The sequence below is a fragment of the Telmatherina bonti genome (assembly GCF_933228915.1).
Source record: "Telmatherina bonti genome assembly, chromosome: 11".
Taxonomy (NCBI): domain Eukaryota; kingdom Metazoa; phylum Chordata; class Actinopteri; order Atheriniformes; family Telmatherinidae; genus Telmatherina; species Telmatherina bonti.
Window position 1 is genome coordinate 16435279 of NC_136629.1, and position 21623 is coordinate 16456901.

The 21623-nt window shown below is 38.6% G+C and overlaps 1 protein-coding gene across 1 annotated transcript in view; it reads right to left on the reverse strand.

Moving 5' to 3' along the window:
* The window catches only part of stk32c (serine/threonine kinase 32C), a 123814-nt gene extending 111945 nt beyond the window's left edge, over positions 1-11869 (reverse strand). The window contains exon 1 of the mRNA XM_079248937.1: positions 11731-11869. Coding sequence (XP_079105063.1) covers positions 11731-11812 — 82 coding nt within the window. The 5' untranslated portion in view covers positions 11813-11869. The remainder of the gene's footprint in view (positions 1-11730) is intronic.
* Positions 11870-21623: the final 9754 nt, after the last annotated feature.

Here is a 21623-nt window from a genome sequence, read left to right on the forward strand (position 1 = left end):
CTCTGAGAGTTCCTCCAGTCTATGGCAGGACACGCCAACCAAGTTTACATCAAATTTCAACTTGTGTTACAACTGGTAATGGGATTTTTATCTTAATCTGGTGTTTACATTCACTTCCATCACACTAAACACTATAAATAACTAATACTTGGTTGAAGCCCTTTTTTATTTAATCCCAACATTCAGTGCTTTTGGGTGGGATGATATCAGTATGGCACGTTTTGACTTGGCAATATTTGCCCACTTTCCTTTGCAAACTTGCGCCAAATCTGTCAGATTGTAAGGACATCGCTTCTTCAGGTGATCACACAGATGTACTGGGCTTGGGCTCAGGGCTGTCTGGGTCATTACAAAGCTTTCATTTTCTTTTGGTGAAGTTGTTCTTATCTTGATCTGGATCTTCGCTCTAAGTCATTGTTGTATTCAAAGGTGAAATTTCTCTACAGCTATGTTTCCCTGTGGGTATGTTGATCTTTTCATGATGGTAAGTAGTTTTTATGTGCCAAACGTAACCTCTGAAAAAGTGGCCAAAAGTTTAAAAAATGTATTGTATTTGCTTATTCTTGCCGGGCTTGGAAGTTTGGGTTTTTGGTTAAAAGGCTGCCGTCTTCTGCAGTTCCTTTAGGGTTGCTCCAGGTCTCTTGGAAGGTTTTATTTTGCTGTTTCCTCAGTTTTTGGGCAGACATCAACCACAATGCAATGATTCTATTGTCCCATATGTTCTCCACTTTTTGAGGATTATCTTCTCTCTGTTGTCCAATACATCGAATGGTGTTGAAACTGTTCTGCACCCTTCTCCTGACTTATACCTTTCAGTGCATCAGAATATAGCTTTCTAGCTAGTTTCCAACTGCAGTATACAGTACCAGTCAAATGTTTGGACACATCCAGCCATTAACATTAAATGAGGCGGTCCTCAGTTAACGAGTTTTGTTCCTATACGCCGCGGCGTAACCCAAAATTCCACGCAAGTCGGATTTTTACCCTTAAATCCCCCCTAAACACCACCCTAATCACTTAATAACTTTTTTTAAATACACGTCGTATACATAATATAAATGGAAAAACAGGCAAATAAAATATTAAAAGAATATAAATTAAAATAAAATACTGATGCGTTGTCTCAGCCTTCGCGTCACACGTCATAAGTACTTATTCAGAACCTCGTTACTTTAAAACTTGATCTATTTTTATTATTTACATTTATTTAATAAGCATCTGTATGTGTCTAATCATTTGACTGGTACTGTATATTAACCCATATAACTAGCTAGCTTACATAGTCATTTGATGGCATTAGGACATGGGAAGTAGCCCAGAGTACACCAGCTGCAGGCTCAGGCATTAAGTTACAGCTAATGAAATTTGTTGGGTCAGATGCCATTTCAGGCTGCCATTTTCTGGCATCAAAGACCCCCTGAGCTGTGTGTGTTAAGTCTCAGTGTTTGTCGTGTGAGAGAATGAAATGCTAAACAATGGCAGAGGGAGTAAACCCAGTTTTCTTCCAGTAACTTTACCAAAACATTATGCATGTTAGGACAACTAGTCAGACTACTTTTAGATTAAAAAAAAAAAAATTTAAATAATTTGACACAGTATCAATAAAGGAATAATGAGATTATGGGCAATGGGCAACAACGTCTAAGCTGGCAGTTACATGAAACAGTACATCCTAGGGTTTTTACTCACATCAGCTTGCAGACAAACAAGCTCACACTGCGTAATGGATGGGATTACAAACTACAGAAAGTTTACATCAGTAAGCCCGGCAAGCAACTTGTGCTGACTTTGCAATTTGGGAACCTTCACATTTGCTACGAGGACTCCTGAGCCTGAGCTCGGTGAAAATGTACTTACAGTTTCACTCTGGTTTCCCGCAGGAGCTGGCTGAGAGAGAGCGCCACTTTTCTTCCCTCCATTATGAACTAGTTCAGCCATGGAGGCAGTGAATGCAGACTAAAAGCAGTCATATATTGACGGGCTTAATTTGCATAATCCAAAACTCTTACCAGTTCCCGCCTTTCATATCTCAGTGACAAAAAAGAAACTGATTTATGGCCTACAATAATCTGTGTGTACTCATTTCCTTTCTGCAGAAATGAGCAAATGTGAAACAGCAGAGAGCAAAGACATAATCTGCAGTGAAGAGGTTCTATAGCAACACACGTCCACCCCACAAAGCCTACTTCACCATGGTGTATTTCTTAATTCTCTTGTCTTAATCCTTCCTCCCTCCACAGAAACAGACACACAAACACCTTGACAAGTAAGAGCGACCTTTCCTTTCTCTGATGTCAGCATCAAGCTGAGCTCATCTCTTTGAAGACTCCTTCGCTCTGGCTCTGGAGCTGCTACAACTGTCATCACCTGCACATCACCTCAAGCAAACAAGGTTACATAAGCCCGGAAAGATGGACAAACTATACATATGCGGCTTTGGGAACAGCTTTTATGAGAGGATATAAGACATGGTGCAAGTGTCAGTCCATGATGAAAAAAGAAAAAAGAACATGGAAAAAGTGATGGCTTACTACTAAAGGCCTTCTTCCTGGAACTCATTTTGTTTCCTTCCAGTGGGGAAAAGGACAAGTTGAAATAATTATTTCATTTATTTTGCTGCTGGTTTTGCTCATGCTGACTCAAAGAGACATTTTATTGGAACAGATCCATTGTTAATGTAATTAGAAAGACCTACAATTTTCCAGCTGTGGTGAGGCAAAACGTCTGCAGTGGAAATGTCAATGCAAAGCTGTCAACAAGAACAGCAGGTGTAGTCAGCCAGACATAAAAACGCTGTTGGACGAGGCTTAAGAGCACTCTGGTGTTAATAGTACAAGTGGAGCCAATTATAGACATAAAACCATATCAAGATAGAATAAGGTGATTGTAACATGGAATTAACTAATCTGACTTTAATTGGTCTTTTTTGTAGCATGTACACACCATCTTACGCTACATATTCTTTGCATCTAATAGTTTGACATTTAAAACTAAGGCTGCTTAATAAAGTAAAAAATCTATTAGTAAAAACAAAAAGATAGAAATTTATCATTTATTACACAGCCACATTTTACACCCCTTTAATTCTCTACTGTGTTCATTCACACTTCTTGATGTTTTAAGTGCTTACACCACTGACACCTTCCCCTCCATCAACATCTTAAATTATCTTCCCGACTTTGACATTTCAGCTTCAGTTCCTGTCAACATTCAGAAAACTGATGAGGTTTCGCAGCAACAGGTGATGGCTCATCTCCCGTCTGTGTTTGTGCATGAAATGCTAATCCAAGACTTTTAATTTTGTGTTAAAGTCATTCAAATTAAGCCTCTTATAGACTTTCCAGACAACTGAATGTCAGGAAAAAAGGTGAGCGTCTGTTGCCCATGTTTTTATGGACCGTAATGTACCATAATTGTGTTTGGAAGAGGAGAGGGACGATATTGACAAGAAAAACTATGAAGTCTACTGTCAACACGTCACACAAGAACATGGCCATGTGGAGTGAAGAGCCATAAGAACAACTTATAACTATGATTTTTGACCAAACAAACATGCCTTTGTTTAATACTTTTATTTTAGTTTCTCTTAATGAATGATGTACACGTCACAAACCTCTGCTCTCCTTGAGAGTTGTGTGTTTTTGCACTAGTGTAGGTCATGTCGTACACCCTGGATCTAAACCCTGACAGAGTAAACACAGTAGTACCATCGGTAACCGCAGGGGCAGTGTTGAGCAGGATAGCAGGTAACCAACCAGTGAAAGGAACAAAGAAGAACAAGCTTAACACCTCATACAGCACTTCCTCTTTCTGTCAGTCTATGTGAAAATGAACACCGTCGCGATCTGTTTCACCATCATCAATTTTAATTGTCTGAAACTAATTTCAGAACTCTTACTTATGAGCACCCTTTCAAAACAAAAAATGTTGACCACAAAGCTGTTAAACTAAAAGTGATAAAATAGAGATAAAAATCTAGCAATAAAAGGGGACTAAACAATGAATAGATATAAAGGAATAGAAGAATATAAGACAAGCATGCGCCAAATACGAAAAATGTCAAAGCTCGGTCTTGTTTAAAAGCAAAAGTCTTAATGAATCTTAAAACAAGATTTTAAAAATGCCCACAGTTGTTGCGGTCTTAATAGGTAGGGGGAGCTTGTTCCACAATTTGGGGAGACTACAGAAAAAGTTCCATCACCTCTTAATTTCAGCCTGGACCTCGGGACAAGAAGTGACTGGTCAGCAGAGCTTATCGATCATGTAGGGTTAAAAGATTGGCAAAATAAGAAGGAGCAAGTCTGTTTAAAGAATTTAAAACAAACAATAAAATATTAAAATGAACTCTATAACTAACCGGTAATCAGTGCAAAGAAGCCAAAGAAGTGTGATGTGATTTCGCTTTCGCGTGCCAGTTATCATGCTGGCAGCTGCATTTAGCTAAATGCTCAGGAGCTGATCCACACCTGAGTAGGGGGCTGTTGCAACAAGTATGGTCAAAATAAGAGCATGAATAACCTTTTCAAAATCAGAAATATAGAAAAAATTCTTGACTTTTGACAGAACTCTGAGTTGACCAAAACTGTCTCTGACCATGGTGCTTAGAGGTCTGTCAAGTAAAAAGGTACAGTCAAAAATAACACCTATGTTCTTTATAAAGGTTTTGCTATATTGATGCAAAGGACCAAGATCAATTTTCTGGGTAATACTAACAAGGCGATTTGGAGGCCCAAGCAACAGAAACACAGTCATGCTCTCATTTATAGTGGCTGTAGCTCAGGAGGAAGAGCAGTCTTCTTTCAACATGAAAGTTGGGGTGATCGATTCCCCTGACTGTATGCCGAAGTGTCCTTGGGCAAGACACTGAACCCCAAGTTGCCCCCTGATGTGCCTATCTCGGTATACATGTATATCGCTTTGGACAAAAGTGTCTACTAAATGACTGTAGTATAGAATAAATGAATTTTTTTGCCATTTCGAACTTAACATCGTCTAAAGGGTTCTACAAGTGTTTGGAAGAGACTGGTTGTTTTGGTTAAAAGGGATATATATCCAGAGGTTTATAAAGTAGAAGTAGAAAGTAGAAGTCCTGTCCGGCAGCTCTTTCCAAGCAGTCACTAACCCAGGTGAATTTAATTAGCTCAGTTCCTCTGCAAAGTATATGAGCCTGTTACTGAAAACACCGGTTTTAAATGCACAGATAGATCCAAAAACATGTCAGGACTTCTACTTTATTTTTACTTCTACTTCTACTTTATACATCTCTGTGTAAATCTGTGTATCATCTGCATAGCCATGATACAAGATGCCATGGTTTTTAAAAACAGAACCTAACGGAAGCAAATGGAGAAAAGAATTGCTCCTAGGATTGATCCCTGGGGAATCCCACATGAGAAGTGGGCTGAAGAGGAGGAAAAATCACCAGTGTTGACAGAGAAACTACTATAGATGACGTAAAACTTGAACCATTTAAATACAGTACCAGTAAGACAAATAATTTCTTCAAGCCGAGATAATAAAATGCTGTGATTAACCATAACAAAAGCAGCACAAAAATCTAATGTATTGTGTTGGCTAGCAACCATGCTAACGTAACGGATCCTTGAAAGTAGAAAACAATAATGTTTGAAACAGACTATGTGTAAAGAGAGGATAAATAGGCTTGTGAGTGAGGGACTCACCAACACTAGTTTTAAAGAAGCATTGCATAACTTTAGGACCATAAAACTCTGCATCCCGGACTTGCTGGATGACATAGTGACATCTATTATTTGCATATCTTGAGCTGCTGCTTCCCCGCAGCATCCTGAGGCTACGGTACAATAAGAAACTTGCTATTCTGAACACGAAACATTGCTGATACGGCAAAGAAACAAAAAAATATTAAAAAAGAAAAATGGACAAAAGATCAATTATAATATTATATATATAATATAAGATCATCTTTTGCTGGTTGGAGAGAGCCAATAAGTCAGGTAGGATGCAAAATGGATGCCAAATTAGCCGTCGATAGGAGGCAGGGGAGGGTGGAAATGGCAAAAGTTCTGTAGTGTGTCCTAAACATAGAGATGGTTTATGGAGCCTCTGAATCACTTAAAATTGCACGATGTATATTTCCAACCTTAAACTCTTCAGTCTTGACTTATTTATTGGCACAGTGACATGTATGATCTATATATCTGAAGCCATCACTGCCCAGCAGTGTCCCAAGGCTGAGAAACATTTAACAACTTTTGCTCTCCAGATGTTGCGTGAAATTTCAGCCGAGTTTCGCTCATATAAACACACCAGCCATTTTGAACACACACAATAGCTGATTAAGGAAAAAAGCCCAAAAGTACATTATTGGAGGAAGCGTGGATGAGAAAGACAGAAAGAGACGGACGATGAAGCGATAGGATGAGTCAACATAGGGCTGACTTTTATTGTCTGGAGAGTGCTCAGAGTACAGGCAGGATGCAGGATGGATATAAAATTAGCCATTGCTAAGCGTCTCCCTGATAGAACCAATCATAGTTCCATGGGGCTTCTTTGAGCTATGGTTTCCATTTGTGATGTCTACAATCTTGATACAATCTAACTAATCACTTGTAATTTCCACTAGTATTGAACTGAACCACTTAACATCCCTCGCCTACTCTAGACTGCATGTGGTATATCTCCACTAATGTTTATTATTTCACTATGAGTTACTATAAGTTACTAAAGTTTAAGTTGAGGAACAAAAAGGGATTTAAAAAAAAAAAAAAAGCTAATTTTGGCTATATGATATTGTATTGATTCAAAAGATGACGATTTGAAGTAAGCTAATATCACCAATTCTGCCACAATTCTTAAATGATTACTGTATGGATGTTTGAAGATTTCAAACTGGATTTGGATATTAGCTCAGAAAAAAAGCTGATGGAAAAATCTTGTAATTATACTGTAAGCTTTGCTACATATATGACCATAAGAAGCATTCAGAGAGATTGGGTGACATCCCAACAGTAGCAGGAGGTTTTTCCCTGCATCTTTTGTGATCACAATGGCCAATTATTACACAACACTGTTGTGACAGCAAGCCAGCAGCTACAGGCAGCCAATGGGCTGTGTTGAATAAAGAAAGTGAGAGAAATTGGGTGTCTTTGACAAAGATGAAAGTGAGTGGCTCAGAATTCAGTGCCTGTAATCAGCCATCTCTCTCCGACTATCTTTATCCTCCACCAAATCTGCTTTCCCTGCCTCAGAAATTTATCCTCAATGGGATGAGCAACCAGTCACACACTCAGCCAGGCAATCACACACACACAAAGTCTATATGGCGAATGCTAGTTTATTGTCCACAGAAATGGAAATATGCCTTTGGCTTATCAAAAATGATCAAACAACATGATGCAAAAAACAGACATCACCATCAGCATGTTCTGCATCCACACGCACAGATGCTTTTTGATGACTTTAAAGATTCTCTGGAGCAAAAGATCACTAAATCATGTTTATGCCTAATTACAGCAGGCATTTGTCAGCTTCTGTTTAGAATTGTAGCATATTCACAACAAATGCTCACTTTTAAAAGCCTCAGGCTAGTACTGTTCCTTGTTCAGACAAGAACTTGGAGTGTGTGAAGTGTCCCTTCATATGGAGACTAGCCAGCAGTAAAAGTGACCGCTGTTCAATGATGTACTTTAAGAGCTCAATTCTGATATGACCATCTTCCCATTATTATCTAATTTTGAAACCTTTAAGTTTGACGTCTTAATTGATAAAATTTCTTCAGTAAACAGCCGCTTTGCGTTATATTAGTGTAGTCGTCATTTGGTAGGAATACACCAATATGTGTATGTATTCTAAATATGTTTATGTAGAATGTTTGATTGTCTCTGTAAAGTACTTTGAATCACCCTGTTGTTGAATTGTGCTATGGAAATAAACTTACCTAAACAACCACAAATCATCATACAAATTCATCAATGATGGGGTCTTCAATTCACATAGTATATTTATGACAGGGGTGTCCAAAGACGGTCCTCGAGGGCCTCTGACCTGCAGGTTTTTTATGTATCCCTGCTCCAACACACTTGGCTTAAATGGACCCGACAATCAATGAAGTTCTCCACAATGACTGATTAGTTTGAGTCAGGTGTGTTGGAGCAGGGATACATGGAAAACATGCAGGATTGTGGTCCTCGGGGACTGGAGCTGGACACGTCTGGTTTATGACTTTGTGAATTCCTTATCTGTATTACATTTTATTTGTTGATCATAAAAACTATTGTTTTGCTCCAAAAAATACAAATGAACTTGAACAAATTATAAAATATTAAGCTTTTAAAAACAGACATAATATTGTTTTCCTTTCTAATGACAATCCTGATGAAAAACAAATTAGTCCTTTAATAAAGAGCAGGAAGTTGTAAAAGTCGTGGAGATTCTTATTGATTCATTTCTTCATTTAAAATATAACATTGATGATATGATGTGTTTTTGTAATATTAGAGCAATTCTCATCTTTTTAAACTTTATTTGAGTCGGTGTACATTATTGCAATGTTATTTGGAGTAGCAGAAAGCTGTAGCATGTCTAAGTATAATTCTACCAAACTTCTTATTTTATTGTTATTATCTCTTAAGGCTTGCTGAGTATAATTATCTTTTAAATGCTTGTGTAATGTGTCAGGTGGTCCACAGACTTAACTATGAATTGTGGAACAGCATTCCTGTCTTCATTCCTACTCACGCTTCTGCCACCAAGAATAAAAAACTGAATTACTAAACTAAAATATCACAGCTTTAGAATTGTGTGCAGAGGGGCGCTCATTTTAAATTAACTAGATGGAAAATGGAAAAAAGTCTAATTCCATCTCCAAGAAAAATAAAATTTTTCATGATATTAAGAACGTGTGAATGATGTGTTGATTTATAGCTTAATGCATTTTCTATCTGTTTTCTAATTATTTCTTTTCATTAATGCATAATATTATATTATGTCTCAACCATATAAATTAAATTTAATGTGTTTATAATTCTCGGATTATTTCCTATGTGTCTGTTACCGTGGTGACCCATTCACACGCGTCACAATAACAAAGAAAAGAATATCCATTCTGCGTTTCTGGTGTGTGTGTAAATTAATTAAACTATTTTTTTAAAGGTAAATATTCAGCTTTTCTTGGCGCTTGCAAATTTAGCATAACAGCACCTCCCATTTCTGTCTGTTTGTTCTTCCTTTCTTTTGTCCAGATGCTTCGTAGTCTCCCTTGGTTGACCTGTACGCTTCCCCTCTACAGCCTTCCCATTTTGTTTGTACTTGCTCTAAAATTTCAGACGCAGCCAACTAAACAAACAACATATGTCATCACACACCACGTTAATTTACCTCTGAGATTACGTTTTATTATCATTTGCACAGTTTAAAGGACAGCTCTCTCATTAGAGCTGTGCTTGCTGTCAATCAGCCGGGTGCGACAGCTTGTTCCTTTAAGGCGCCGACTTGTTTGCATATGTGGACTTATGCAGGTATTTGTGTTGGAAATACAAAAAAAACAAAAAACTATAAGCAGCTGTTAATGAAGTATATTCCTATCTTATATGATTTAATGATGAACTCCATTTTTTTTAAATGATAGGTCTGCAACATTTCTGGAGTCAGTCACAGAAATGATGAACTCCAAGAGTGATGATTCTCCATGTTCTCATCATTTATAGCTCAAATAACTGAGTGCAATGTCAATCATCTTATCTCATGCTTGGAAAGAAATCAAATCACCATATTAGAGATTCACATTTAAAGAAAAAAAAAAAAAAAGAAAAATAAAACAATATTTCTCAAATGAAGATGAGTGGCCGATAGACCAGACTTTATCCTGTATTTCTCTAACCACTGGATTTATTTCCCACCCAGAGTGCTGCTGTCAAAGAGGGTCAGTGAAAGAGAGCAGCGCACAACCAGGCAGGATGTTCACCTCAATCAATTCCACAGCCTTCCTCTGCTCATCAAACTATTTGCCAAAAAAGCCCTTCTGGCAGCTACGCTTGGACATCAACCTGACCACTTGATTATGTTTGCAGCCTTTAGAGCCAAACGCCACTCTAATATTACTGCCTAATGTAGGACACATGCTGCTCTCCAAGAAGCCCGAGGATTGGGGGGCGGGGGGGTTCAGTTTCTGAGAGACATGACAGGCAGCAAGAGACATCTAGAGTCTCTAAGTCAGCATCCACAAGGCAGTGTAGCATGATTCAGTCAGGCTGTTATCAGCTCTCAGCAGCTCTTTGAACAATGAACGGGGTAACAGAGAAGCAGCTGCTTTACAAAGACGCCGCAGAACCGGCGCTTTAAAACAGTTCAAGGTGATCAGTGTCTCTTCTTTTAAAAGCATTTGTGCCCATTACTCACATTATACATGTTCAGGTATGTCCAGCAGATTGTTTTATACAGTTTTTTTTTTTTTACTTATAAAATCTATGTGATATAAATGTAAAACTATAACTATGTGATATAAATGTTTTATAATTACATCAAAAGCACATTTGCACCCGCTGATCCATCATCAGTCTTTATGTACGATGATAGCAGCGATGACAATATCTACTGAGACACCGATGCTGACGATCAAAGCTGCTGTGCAGGATTCTGTTTGGGGTTTATTTTTTTATAGGTGGGAAAACTCAAGACACTTGACTTTTTTTTTCCATTACAAAGACGATCCCTTGTTTTCTCCTCACACTCTGCAGAAACAAAACAGAGGAAAACACTGTCTCGGCAAGGAAAGGTTCGAGCCTCTGCCGCCAGGTTTTGACTTTAATCACACAGAATCATTCTGGCCAAGAACATCTCTCTAAACCTGGATACATTCTAGATGTGGGGCTTAGCTTTGATCAGCTGCTGCAAGAAGGAGAGCGCACCACTTAAAACTGTAGGACCACTCCTATCCCTCTCTATATCCACTCGTCCTGGTGGTAGTCTGAACTGGAGCTGGACTGACAAAATGCTATAGCCTTAATTGGGTTATCCTTGGATGAAGGCGCACTCAACACACACATATGACCATATCCCTGCAGTGAAATGACCTCATTTACTCAAGTTTAGCCTTGCAACTTGGCCTGAGCAAATTTTTTTTCTTCTTCTTCATATTTTTTTTTTTTTTTAAATGATAGGTCTGCAACATTTCTGGAGTCAATCACAGAAATTCTCAGCTGAGCTTACTGGGTCTGCTGCCAAGAGGCTTATTTCTCCCCATACACTGGCAAGACAGTGAATTAACATTACTTTCATGCATGACACTAATCTTGCTTTTAATTATGCAATTAACACTCTGTCTTCAAATAGTCCATGTTGCAAAAAACGAGTGCATGCAGGCATTTCGGTGTGTTCTCCCAGCAGAAGCAGAGATGTCACAGTGCCTGAATGCAACACAAACTTTCTGCCCTGACAGAAGGAATGGATGATATTAATTTTATGTTGTGAGGAAACTTTCTGTGCTGATGAACTGCGGCGGATAAGACAAAAATATAAATGTTAAAGCTACTTTTTCTATCTCCTCTGGGTGATATAAGTGAAACAGTAGTTGCTGCTGGCTGAGTAGGAAGATGGATTTTACACCAGCAAAAACAAAGTTAGTTTGTTCCCTTTTTTGAATGTTATACAAGCCTCTGATAGAAACTTGGGCTCTTGGTTTGGACAAATGTTATATTTGATATGTTTACAGGAGTCATTTTTGCAGGAGTTTCTACTTTTCTCATCACTTACCATCTTCCTTCTCGTCGAAAACTGGTCTCTTTGAAGAACTATTGGCTCCCATCCTCTTCTTCCACTTGCCCCAGTGAAACATTGATGCTCAGATTGCATTCCTCGCCTCTTGAAGAGAAACTACAGCTTTGCCTTGGACACCCTCCTTAAAAGACAGAAAAACCAGCCGTACATTTCACCCAAACCCGTGTCCGATAATTCGCTTTCTCTGGCCGATGTGTATTTTTCTTTCTTTTTGGCAGCAAGGGCTTAAAGTCTTTGCAAGGCAGTGGTATGAGCACGTGCCGACTGACTGGGGTAAATATATGAAACAAAGACAGTTGTGTGAGTTGGAGCGCTCGGTTGGAGAAGTCACTCGGTGTTGGTTGTGTTCAGTTTTCTTCCGCAGCCAAACCCCACAGACTTCTGTTTGTCTGTGCCGAGAGTGAGACCTGCGTCAAGGCAGACGTAGTTAGACTGAGAAAGACCGGAAGTAAAGTGAAGTTTTCTCACAAATAAAAGCTTTATATTTATATATATATATATATATATATATATATATATATATATATATATATATATATATATATATATATATATATATATATATATATATATATATAGATTTATAGATAGATAGATAGATAGAGAGAGAGAGAGAGAAATAGATGTATGAATTAACTAATTCATGATCAAATTAACTAATTCTCTTTTTTTTTTATGTTTGAACATAGAAACTCGAACATGACAAAAATCATTTACAAAGCAGAACTGACAAGTTTGCATTTTGAGATGAGTCCGCTCAGGTGGTCAGGATTACTGGAAAAGTCCATTTTAAATAAATTGGTGCAGTTTAAAAAAATTACTGTAATCTTTATGTCGGTACTGTATTTTTCAGTTCCAGATAATTGTGATTTTACAGATCAACTGTGATTTGTAAGTTGTAATGCATGAATAAATGTTAATGTAAACTGGGGCAAAAATATTGTTGAAATTGTATGTAAACGATTTTTTTTTTTTCCTAATGATTTTGTAAAAATATACACTTTTACAGTAAGACAAAGGAAAAATCTGGAATGGTTTTTTTTGTTTGTTTGTTTTTATAGCCTTTCGTTATTATTTATAAAATTTATTTTATCATTTAACTGTGATGACCTACTCTCTGTGGCCCCTAAACTACAATGAGTTTGCCGTGGTTTGTCCTAGTATGGCTTTTATTTTTAAGGTAGTAACCAGAAGTCGCTTGTTAGTATCCTGTTTAACTTGACACCAGTGAAAAATGTGACAGTAGCTGCTGGCCAGTGACTGTATTCGACGTAGTTGTGTGCTCAGACTGTCATACAATACATAAAACAAACCCAGCTGATACTTCGGTGCGGTACAGAGAGGTTTCAGCTTAGAAACCAGCCATCACTGTCCTAAATAAACCTCAGTGAATTATTTCTCAACCTCATTAGAAGATGAATGGGTGGAGCCGGAGCACTGAAGGGGAAAAACGGATTAACACTGTCAGCAGAATCTACATACAACATTTATTTGCAGATGTTGCGTTTTACGTAATGTCACATTTGATCCTGATGGAATATAATCAATATAATGGATTTTATCATTTAAATATCAGAAAGGCGACGTTTGGTTTCCAAATTAAACATTAATATTACAGCGTAAGAAATATTGTTTGGAATTTTGCGTCCGCAATCAGCTGCCGTAGTTTGCGTAGACCCGTTGCCATGGTTACGACGTTAAACTTTCGAGCCTGTGCCAAAAAGTTAGGTTAAAGTTATGTCAGCTTTTGCTTTATTTTTCCCCAGAAAACGAGTAACTTTAATGCGTTCGATATAATGTTTACTAAAATAACAGGTATCCTAATACCTCGCCGTGTCTGGTTGCTAATGTTAGCTGCGGAGTCGCAAACTGAAGACATTTAGCTTGTAGCTGAGTCGACCCTGTTATTGTCTTTAAATTGGAAAGTCTGTAACTCCCTTAAAAAGGACTTATTTGGACTGAGCAAGAGTTTAAATCCTAAACATGTCAACAATGACTGTCACAGAAAAAGAGGAAGAGCTACGCTTCGTCTTTGGGAATGGTGTCCAACCACAGATGCAGCTCTTCTCGCCTGAGGATGCTGAGCTGCAGGAGTCCTCTGAAAGCTGCTCCACAGAGATGTTATGTCTGAGAAGATCCCATCTAAAACAAGTCCCAGATAGTCTTCTGAGAAACAGCACATTAACTGTCCGTTTATGTCTATTTCACCTAAATCCTGCATGTATTCTTATGTTTAATCTTTTTATCCTAATCTGGCTCATCTCCAGTATCTGTGTCTGGAAGGCAACCAGATCTCCAGCATCCCAGATTCAATGTTCCTCAGTTTGCCCAAGCTGGAGTTTCTAGACCTCAGAAAGAACCGAATTACATCTCTTCCCGCAGAAATTGGCTCTCACAGGTAAACTTCTTACGCAGCTGCAACACTAAAAGAGTTTTCTAGTGCTGTTTCATGTGTGATTGAAACCACAATGGGATTTTCTGTCTCTCTTTGCACAATTTCCTCCTTTGCTTTTACATTGTTCAGGTAGAGACAAAAGATGCTTCTTGATGAAAGCATAGCCCTGTCAATCATGCTGATAATCTGTGGTTGTGATCTTGTAGGTGTCTGAGAACACTGGCGCTAGAAGCAAATCCAATCTCAGAGCTTCCACCAGAGCTGGGTGAGTTATTAGCACATCTCATGCTTTAATAGAAACTTTCCCCTTTGTTTTTGTTTTTTTATTGTCAGCTCTGAAAAGCAGCATATTTACATATGAATCACATGCAATAAATACTAAGAGGTCAATTATGCAGTTCAGTGAAAAACTGATTTGACCCTTGCTGTTCTTTCTCCTCCTCTCTTGCTATCATTTCCATAAATGTTGTTAATAAGAAATGTAGGACATGCCTGCTTCTTCTGCCACCTTTAAATGCACAACGTGTAAGTTGCTACAAACTCCATCCTTCTCCTTTGTTTTTCCAGGAAATGTGACCACCCTCAGAGCCCTGCTCCTGAGGGACTGCCCCATCCGTTTTCCTCCACAAGACGTTGTGCACCAGGGATACCAGTCCATCCTGCAATATCTGCGGAGTGTTCTGGCAGAGCGACAAGTCAGCGCAAGGACCTCTCCAGGTGAATCAAAGGCCCCTTAACTTTGAGCTGCAGCGATGTGTACACACGTGCCTCTTAGCCATCTGCTCTTTTTTAAAAAGATAGGACGGCTGGAAGCAAAAAATAGCTCCTCGCCCTGGTACCACTTCACTGGCGTGACTCCTGTTCCCTTGGAGACAGCTCATGCCACTCAGCTGACCCCCCTCCCCCTTCCAATCCCCCTCCCCCTTTTTTATGCTCCAGCTTCCAAGTCAGTCATATTTTTAGCCAGATGAAGATAATCGATAACCTGTGGGCTCTAAACAGGAGCTCTATGTCACTGAGCACTGTCTGGAGGAAATCAGTGAGAGAAGCCCGAGACAGTCCTCCGCAGGAGAGGCTGCTGCTGCTGCTGCACACTGAGCCGAGCCAGATCCCTCCATCAGATGATTTATTTCCCTGCATGCAAGGTTATTAAGAAAGATGAGGGCAAAATCTCCTTTTATTTACTGTAATTGGCTGACAGTGTAAGTCTAGCAGATGTGAGTGCACAGCACAGCTATCATTGTAATATTTAGCATTTTATGAGTGTAATTATGGTTTAAATCTACATCCTGCGATGCAGTTCATGGAGTAGGTGTTGAGAAAGAAATGCTAAATGATTGTAAAAGCTTGGTGACCTGTAAGTCATTCAAACAGTCATGATCTACCAGCTGTGATGGCAACAATTGCTGCCAGATTCATCTGCCCCCACAACATTCTTTACGCTGCCATGATTGTTTCATTGCCAGTGGTGGAGAAGCTCCAGCTGTCAGAAGTGATAGAGTCCAATATGGAGGAGCAGGAGGAGGAGTCAGTGGATGAGGATGAGATGGAGAAGTTCAGGGAGCTCAAAGACAAGTTCATCCAACTGGAAATAGCTGAGCTGGCCTTGACAGCACACAGTGTTAAAAAGCCAAAACCACAGCTTCCTGTTGCCCCCAAAAGGTATGTAGAGGCAGGATATGAGGTGATTTTCTAATGTGTGATTTTCTAATGTGTGAAAGTGAAAGTTTGAAATGATGGTTGGTGGTTGTCTGAATCAGTATCTGAACATTACCTGACACAACTCCAACTAGCTTAGCATTAAAACAGGCAAAGGAAGAAAGTGATAAATGGATAGATTCACGTAGATGCCAGCAATATCCTGCAATGTGGAGGAGCAGGAGCTCTACTCAGCTTTTCCTGGATGACCAAGCTTCTCTCTCTAAGGGAGAGCCTGGTTACCCAGGCCCAGAGGAAACTCATTTCAACCACCTGTATTTGCCATCTCATTATTTCGGTTACTACCCACAGCTCGTGACCATCGATAAAAAAATCAATTTTAGTCATTTTAGTAATATTTAGTGAATAAGTAGAGTAATATTTAGTGAATAAGTAGAGTAATATTTAGTGAGAACCTAAATCAAGGTCCCTCCCTGTATCTTGCAACAACTATATTCTATCGTCAGGTGAGCATTGAAGAGACAGTATGCTTGATAACTCCCAACCAGCAGCAGCGTAATATCTGGGTGTACTGAAATGCCTTCTCAGAAACACGTTCATGACACCATCTGTTGTTAGCAAGCACTACTTTCCTTCCTCCTTTACTCTTACTACTCTGTCCGCTGTGTCTGTCTGCCAGTACGGTGTGATAGCTGAAACACATTCCCACATTTATCACTATGTCCATGTTGGTGCTATCAGCTCTTCACGTTCCTATCAGTGATGTTACATTTCCCACTTATAATAAACTTCCTCCTCCTTGTTTTCTGTTTCACTCCTGCCCGCATCATAAACACCTTCTTTTTGCTGACTACAATTTTGCCTTCAGTGACTAATAGAGCCTATTTAATATAAACCATTTCATTCAACTTGCCTGGTTTTATTCTGGGCGTGATTTTGTCTTTTAAAAGCTTCGTCAGCTGATCGTACAGGTAAAATAACTTCCATTGGATAAAAAAAGCAAGCCTTCATGTGGAAATGCTCTGCTTGTGGTGCCAACACACGTGTCTGCTGGCTCTGTGGTTCACTCCTCTGCTGCAGTGATTTTCAGGTTTTACACTTTCAAAGGCTGTCTTGCTGTCACTTTGATCTTGACTTTCCTCCACAGTTTATTCAGGTTTAGACTCCAAAATGATGTTCTTGTTCTCTGCTGGCCTTCTTGTGGCCACTTAACATTAAGTTTTGAAGTGATGATATTGAAATAACAGAACTGTGTTACTCATTGTGTGGTTTGGGACTCACATGGCACATATTTATTTTATGAAACTACAGGAAATATAGCGACGTGCTGTCCAACTGCAAGCTGGCAGAAGCCTTGAAGCAACTCTGATTTTTGACATGTTAATATAAAGGAAGTGGTTATAAATAAAATATGTGTAATCTTGCTATTTAATACAACACACTGCAGCTGAATCATGCAACATTTTTAAGCAATATCTGGACATGCCGCATTTTTAACTTGGCAGCACTGCTGAGTTGCTGCAGCATTTGGTTAATGATGTTAGCTTGGTTATTTATGATTTACTCCAAAAATGGATTAATTTTATTTTAACAAATGGGGGGAAATCAGGTGGAGAGAAACCCAGTGTTGCAACAACTAAAGAAAACTGAACCTGCAGCTTAAAACACATGTGAAGATGTTAGAGAGGAGACTTGAAGGCAGGAAATTACAAGAAAAAATGGACAGACTAATTATGTACTTAATGTTATGATTGGTTCTTCATGTTTGTGGTAAATGTGCCTCACGTGTTGGCTCTGTCGTTCCAGTGTGGCTCTCATGCAAATATAGATCACTGTAGGTCCAGTTCAGATAACAAGAAGTTTTTGTCATCAACATTTATTAGGATGAGACAAAAATGAAGATGCAGAAAAGAAAAAAGCACTGAAGCTCGAGGATACCTTCATGGCAGCACAGGATAATGCTTGGTGCTTACTATCCTACCAGTAGACCAGGTATCTTAGATAGCATTCAAAAGCATCATGACTAATAGAGCCCACATTAAGATTTTGGAGTAAAACATCCAGCAGTTTGCAGGGAGATCATTTTGGTTAAAAATATGAGTCAGAGCTGATCATGAATCTGTGGCGGAAATGAAAGTGATGAAACTAAAGTTTTCATGTTTAAAAGTTATTGACACCACACATGAAGAATTAATTGGTCATTTCAGTGATGACAGGAAGAAACTTGTTAGCAAGCACCACATAAAACTGTAAAAAACAATGATCACATGGTAAAATACTTTGTCATTCTTCAATTTATTTTGACTTGTTTCACTGCAACATGAAACCAAGATAACTGAAGTCTCATCAACTTTAACACCTGATCCAAAGAGTAATGCACAGAAAATGATTGTTTTGTTTTATATGAAGTCATCATTTAGTTCTTTCCCAAAATATATAAAAGATAAACTAAAATAATTAGCTTAAATGTCCTGTATGTTATCGTGTGATATGTCAGAAATACTGTTGTGTATAAGGTACACAGATACCTGAAGAAACCTGTGACATTGTGTACAACAAGGTTTTGAGCACAGTTTTTACTGCAAAGTGATGCATTTAGTCTTAAAAACTGTATGTATTAAATATGATACATTAGTCATTAAAGGGTTAATCAACCCGTCATCCAACTCTTGTATTTTTAACTTGTAACATTTTTCATAGAAAGTCAGGACCAGGAGAGTTTAGGCATTGTAACGTAGTGAAAATGAAAAAACAAGAAATTACCATAACTAATAATAACAAATCATTTACGTAGAGTATAAATTCCCAAAAGGCTGAGTGTTCACAGAGTAAAGATTATCAGAGAATGTGAGAAAAGCTTTAAGATTTAATATCCTCAAAGAAAGATTTAAAGGTATTTGAATATGTCTCCCTCTACAGAGCAAAACAACATCATCGAGCAATTAAAGCAATCTGAAGGAAGTTCAGCGTGTAAAGACCAAAGTTTGAGGCCAAAACATTAATTTGTTCATTTATTCTTCATTTGCTATTCCACTTGGTCTGATTAAAGGCCACGGGGAAGCTATAGCCAATCCCAGCAAACATCAGGCAAGAGGCCGGATACACCCTGGACAGGTCGCCCGTCCATCGCAGAAGCTCTGAACTTGTGATGTGTAATCCACCAGTTGGCTCTGGATCAACAACTCACATCCATGAACGGCTGATATAACTACTGTTACAAACCTCTGTCAAGTACATTACAGTTACATTCACACATACCAGCCAAACCTTCACTGTGGAAAAGAAGAATTCACATGTCAGCTTCTCTGGGCTCGGAGGCGTCTGAAATGCGTTACTGTGATCAGACCAATCCGTATCCAGCTCACACGTTACAAAGAGACATTGTGAGCTCTGGAAGAAAGAAAGAAGGGATGGTCCAGACTTTTAACCGTAACAAGTCCAAGCTCCAGGCTCTGCGATGGCGTGGGCTCGTATCGGTGCACTTGGCCAAGATCATTTACACTATCTGACAGCAGTAACTCACAGAGTAACATATATTCTGCCATGCTGCCTTTAAGACAGCAAACATTTTCCCAAAAAGAAAATGCAAAACTGTGTTTTTCCTACATTACAAGTCAAGGCTGTGGGTGAAAAGGGAACTGGTACTGGTACTGGTACTGGTACTGGTACCGGTACTGCTACTGGTCTGCCTGCTGTCCTGAGCTGTCCCTAGTGGAGAATGTGTGCAGATTTTTGAGACAAACGATACAAAAATCACACAGTGTCAAAATCACTGAAAACCTTTCACTGTTTGCGTTGGTCAAACCCAGAACCTCTTTTATGTTATTTTGGAAGAAATGGCAACTTAACGGGTTAAAAGCTTTACTTTACTGATGTTTTGGAACGTCTTGCAGACCTGAAATGTAAAATTCCATAAGCTAGCAAGACAAAACATAAAATATGAAAGGAAATTTAAGAATCCCTTTCAATTTTTTTTAGCAATTTACAATTTTTTATAGAATTTTGCCCATTTAGTGTTGTACAAGTCCACTGTTCTTGTACAGGTTCACCTGAATGTATTTATGGCCATAGGTACATTTGTTTAGCAGAGACGTGACATTCCTACATACAGCCATAAAAATTCTTCAACAAATGTAGCATGAAATAACCCAGTGAACCCACTGCTGGTACTGTAAAGAATTTAAGACTCTTAAAATGTTAAATCTTTATCATAGCATTACATCATACCCTTTTATTAATCTTCTTATGTCATTTTCAGACAAAAAAAACCATTACTTTAACCAAAATTCACTGTATATGAAATTCTGACATGTTTATGAAAGAGTTTTCTTCATTTTACAAGAATATTCTTAAATTTGTTATCACTAATAAATAAAACTTCGTATTTTTTTAAGTTTTTTTTCAAAGGCTGTCAAGAATTTTCTTTCTATAAAAGCATATCCAGGTAGCAAATCACTCGGGATTAACTCATTTTCATCCTCCATCTATCTGATGTGGTGAAAAGTGTTATTTTCTTTCCACTGATAGGAGGGAGCGAATAAAATGGTTGTTGTAGCAGATAACTTTAGTTTGTCATTGTGAAGGGCTTCATACCCTGGAAAAGGATGCCTAAACACTTTTTTAATGACTTTCTCCACAGAAGGAACCAGGTGATATAATTCTCCCCAAGCTGTTTCCGCTGGGACTTATAACTGTGGAGAGCAATGAAAGTAAAGTTGGTTTGTCTTTAATTTTGCAGGAAAGCGACAATAACTAAGGCCAGTGTTATTCCTCAGCTTCTTCTTCCTTTGTCTGACACTCAACAGAAGAAAAGGCCTCAAGAGAAGAAGTAGGTTGTTTTATTTTGACCATTAAATTAGATTTCACCAGCAGCACAAAACATTGACAGAAAGAAATGCTTTACAGCAATGAATCAGCCAAAATGAGGAGTCGATGTGTGTAATATCAATGAGGAGCGATCGATGTTTTCCAGACAACCATGTAGAAACAAGAAAAAAAACCAGAAACTATTTTCTGATTTAGATCGATCAAACTCCTCTTTTTTCTGTCTCTCCCTGTAAAAGTCAACAGGCACTTCAGAAGAAGCGTACACATGCCAACAGAACACGGGAGAAGAAAATGTCAGCGCACAAACAGAAGAGACAGGAGAGACAAAGAAAGCCAGAGGTACAGTGAGTTAGGGATCAGCGACTGTCAACTGCCCAACCACCAGGGGGCAGTAGAGCACCACTCCTGTCTCATTGACAACTGAAACAATAAATCCAATGTATGTCCAGATTTCCCAGTTTGATGCTGGTGAGGGGCTTTTTCAGGTAGCAGCTTAATTAGAACTCTTGTTGACAATAATTGCAAGTAAAAAATATAGCTTTTAGTGGGAAGGTACACCCCCAGAAGCACATATGGCATACATACAAAAATTAGATGGCTAGAACACATTTGAGTATTACCTATATTTTTCTTGCATACAGCTGAAGAGTTTAAGTTTTCCAGCAGCATCGGGGTAAATAAGCAGACATTTTTTTAGGTTATTTATCACACTCACACTAAAGCTTTTATCTGAGGCTGTTAGCTTTGTAAGATATTTTGCAACATCTGTATCATCCTTTTTGCCTACTAGCTCTGAGGTCAAGGAGAAAACACTGTTCCGCACTCTGTTACAGGAGACAGATTCAAAACCCTCTTCCAAGGACAGAAGTGGGACTTTTCAGGAGCATGCTTGTGTCATATGCACAGAGACAGAAGACGACAGGTAAACTGGAACTCCGAATGTCAAAAACATTGTCGTCTATGGTCCAGAAAAATCTGATCTTAGCCA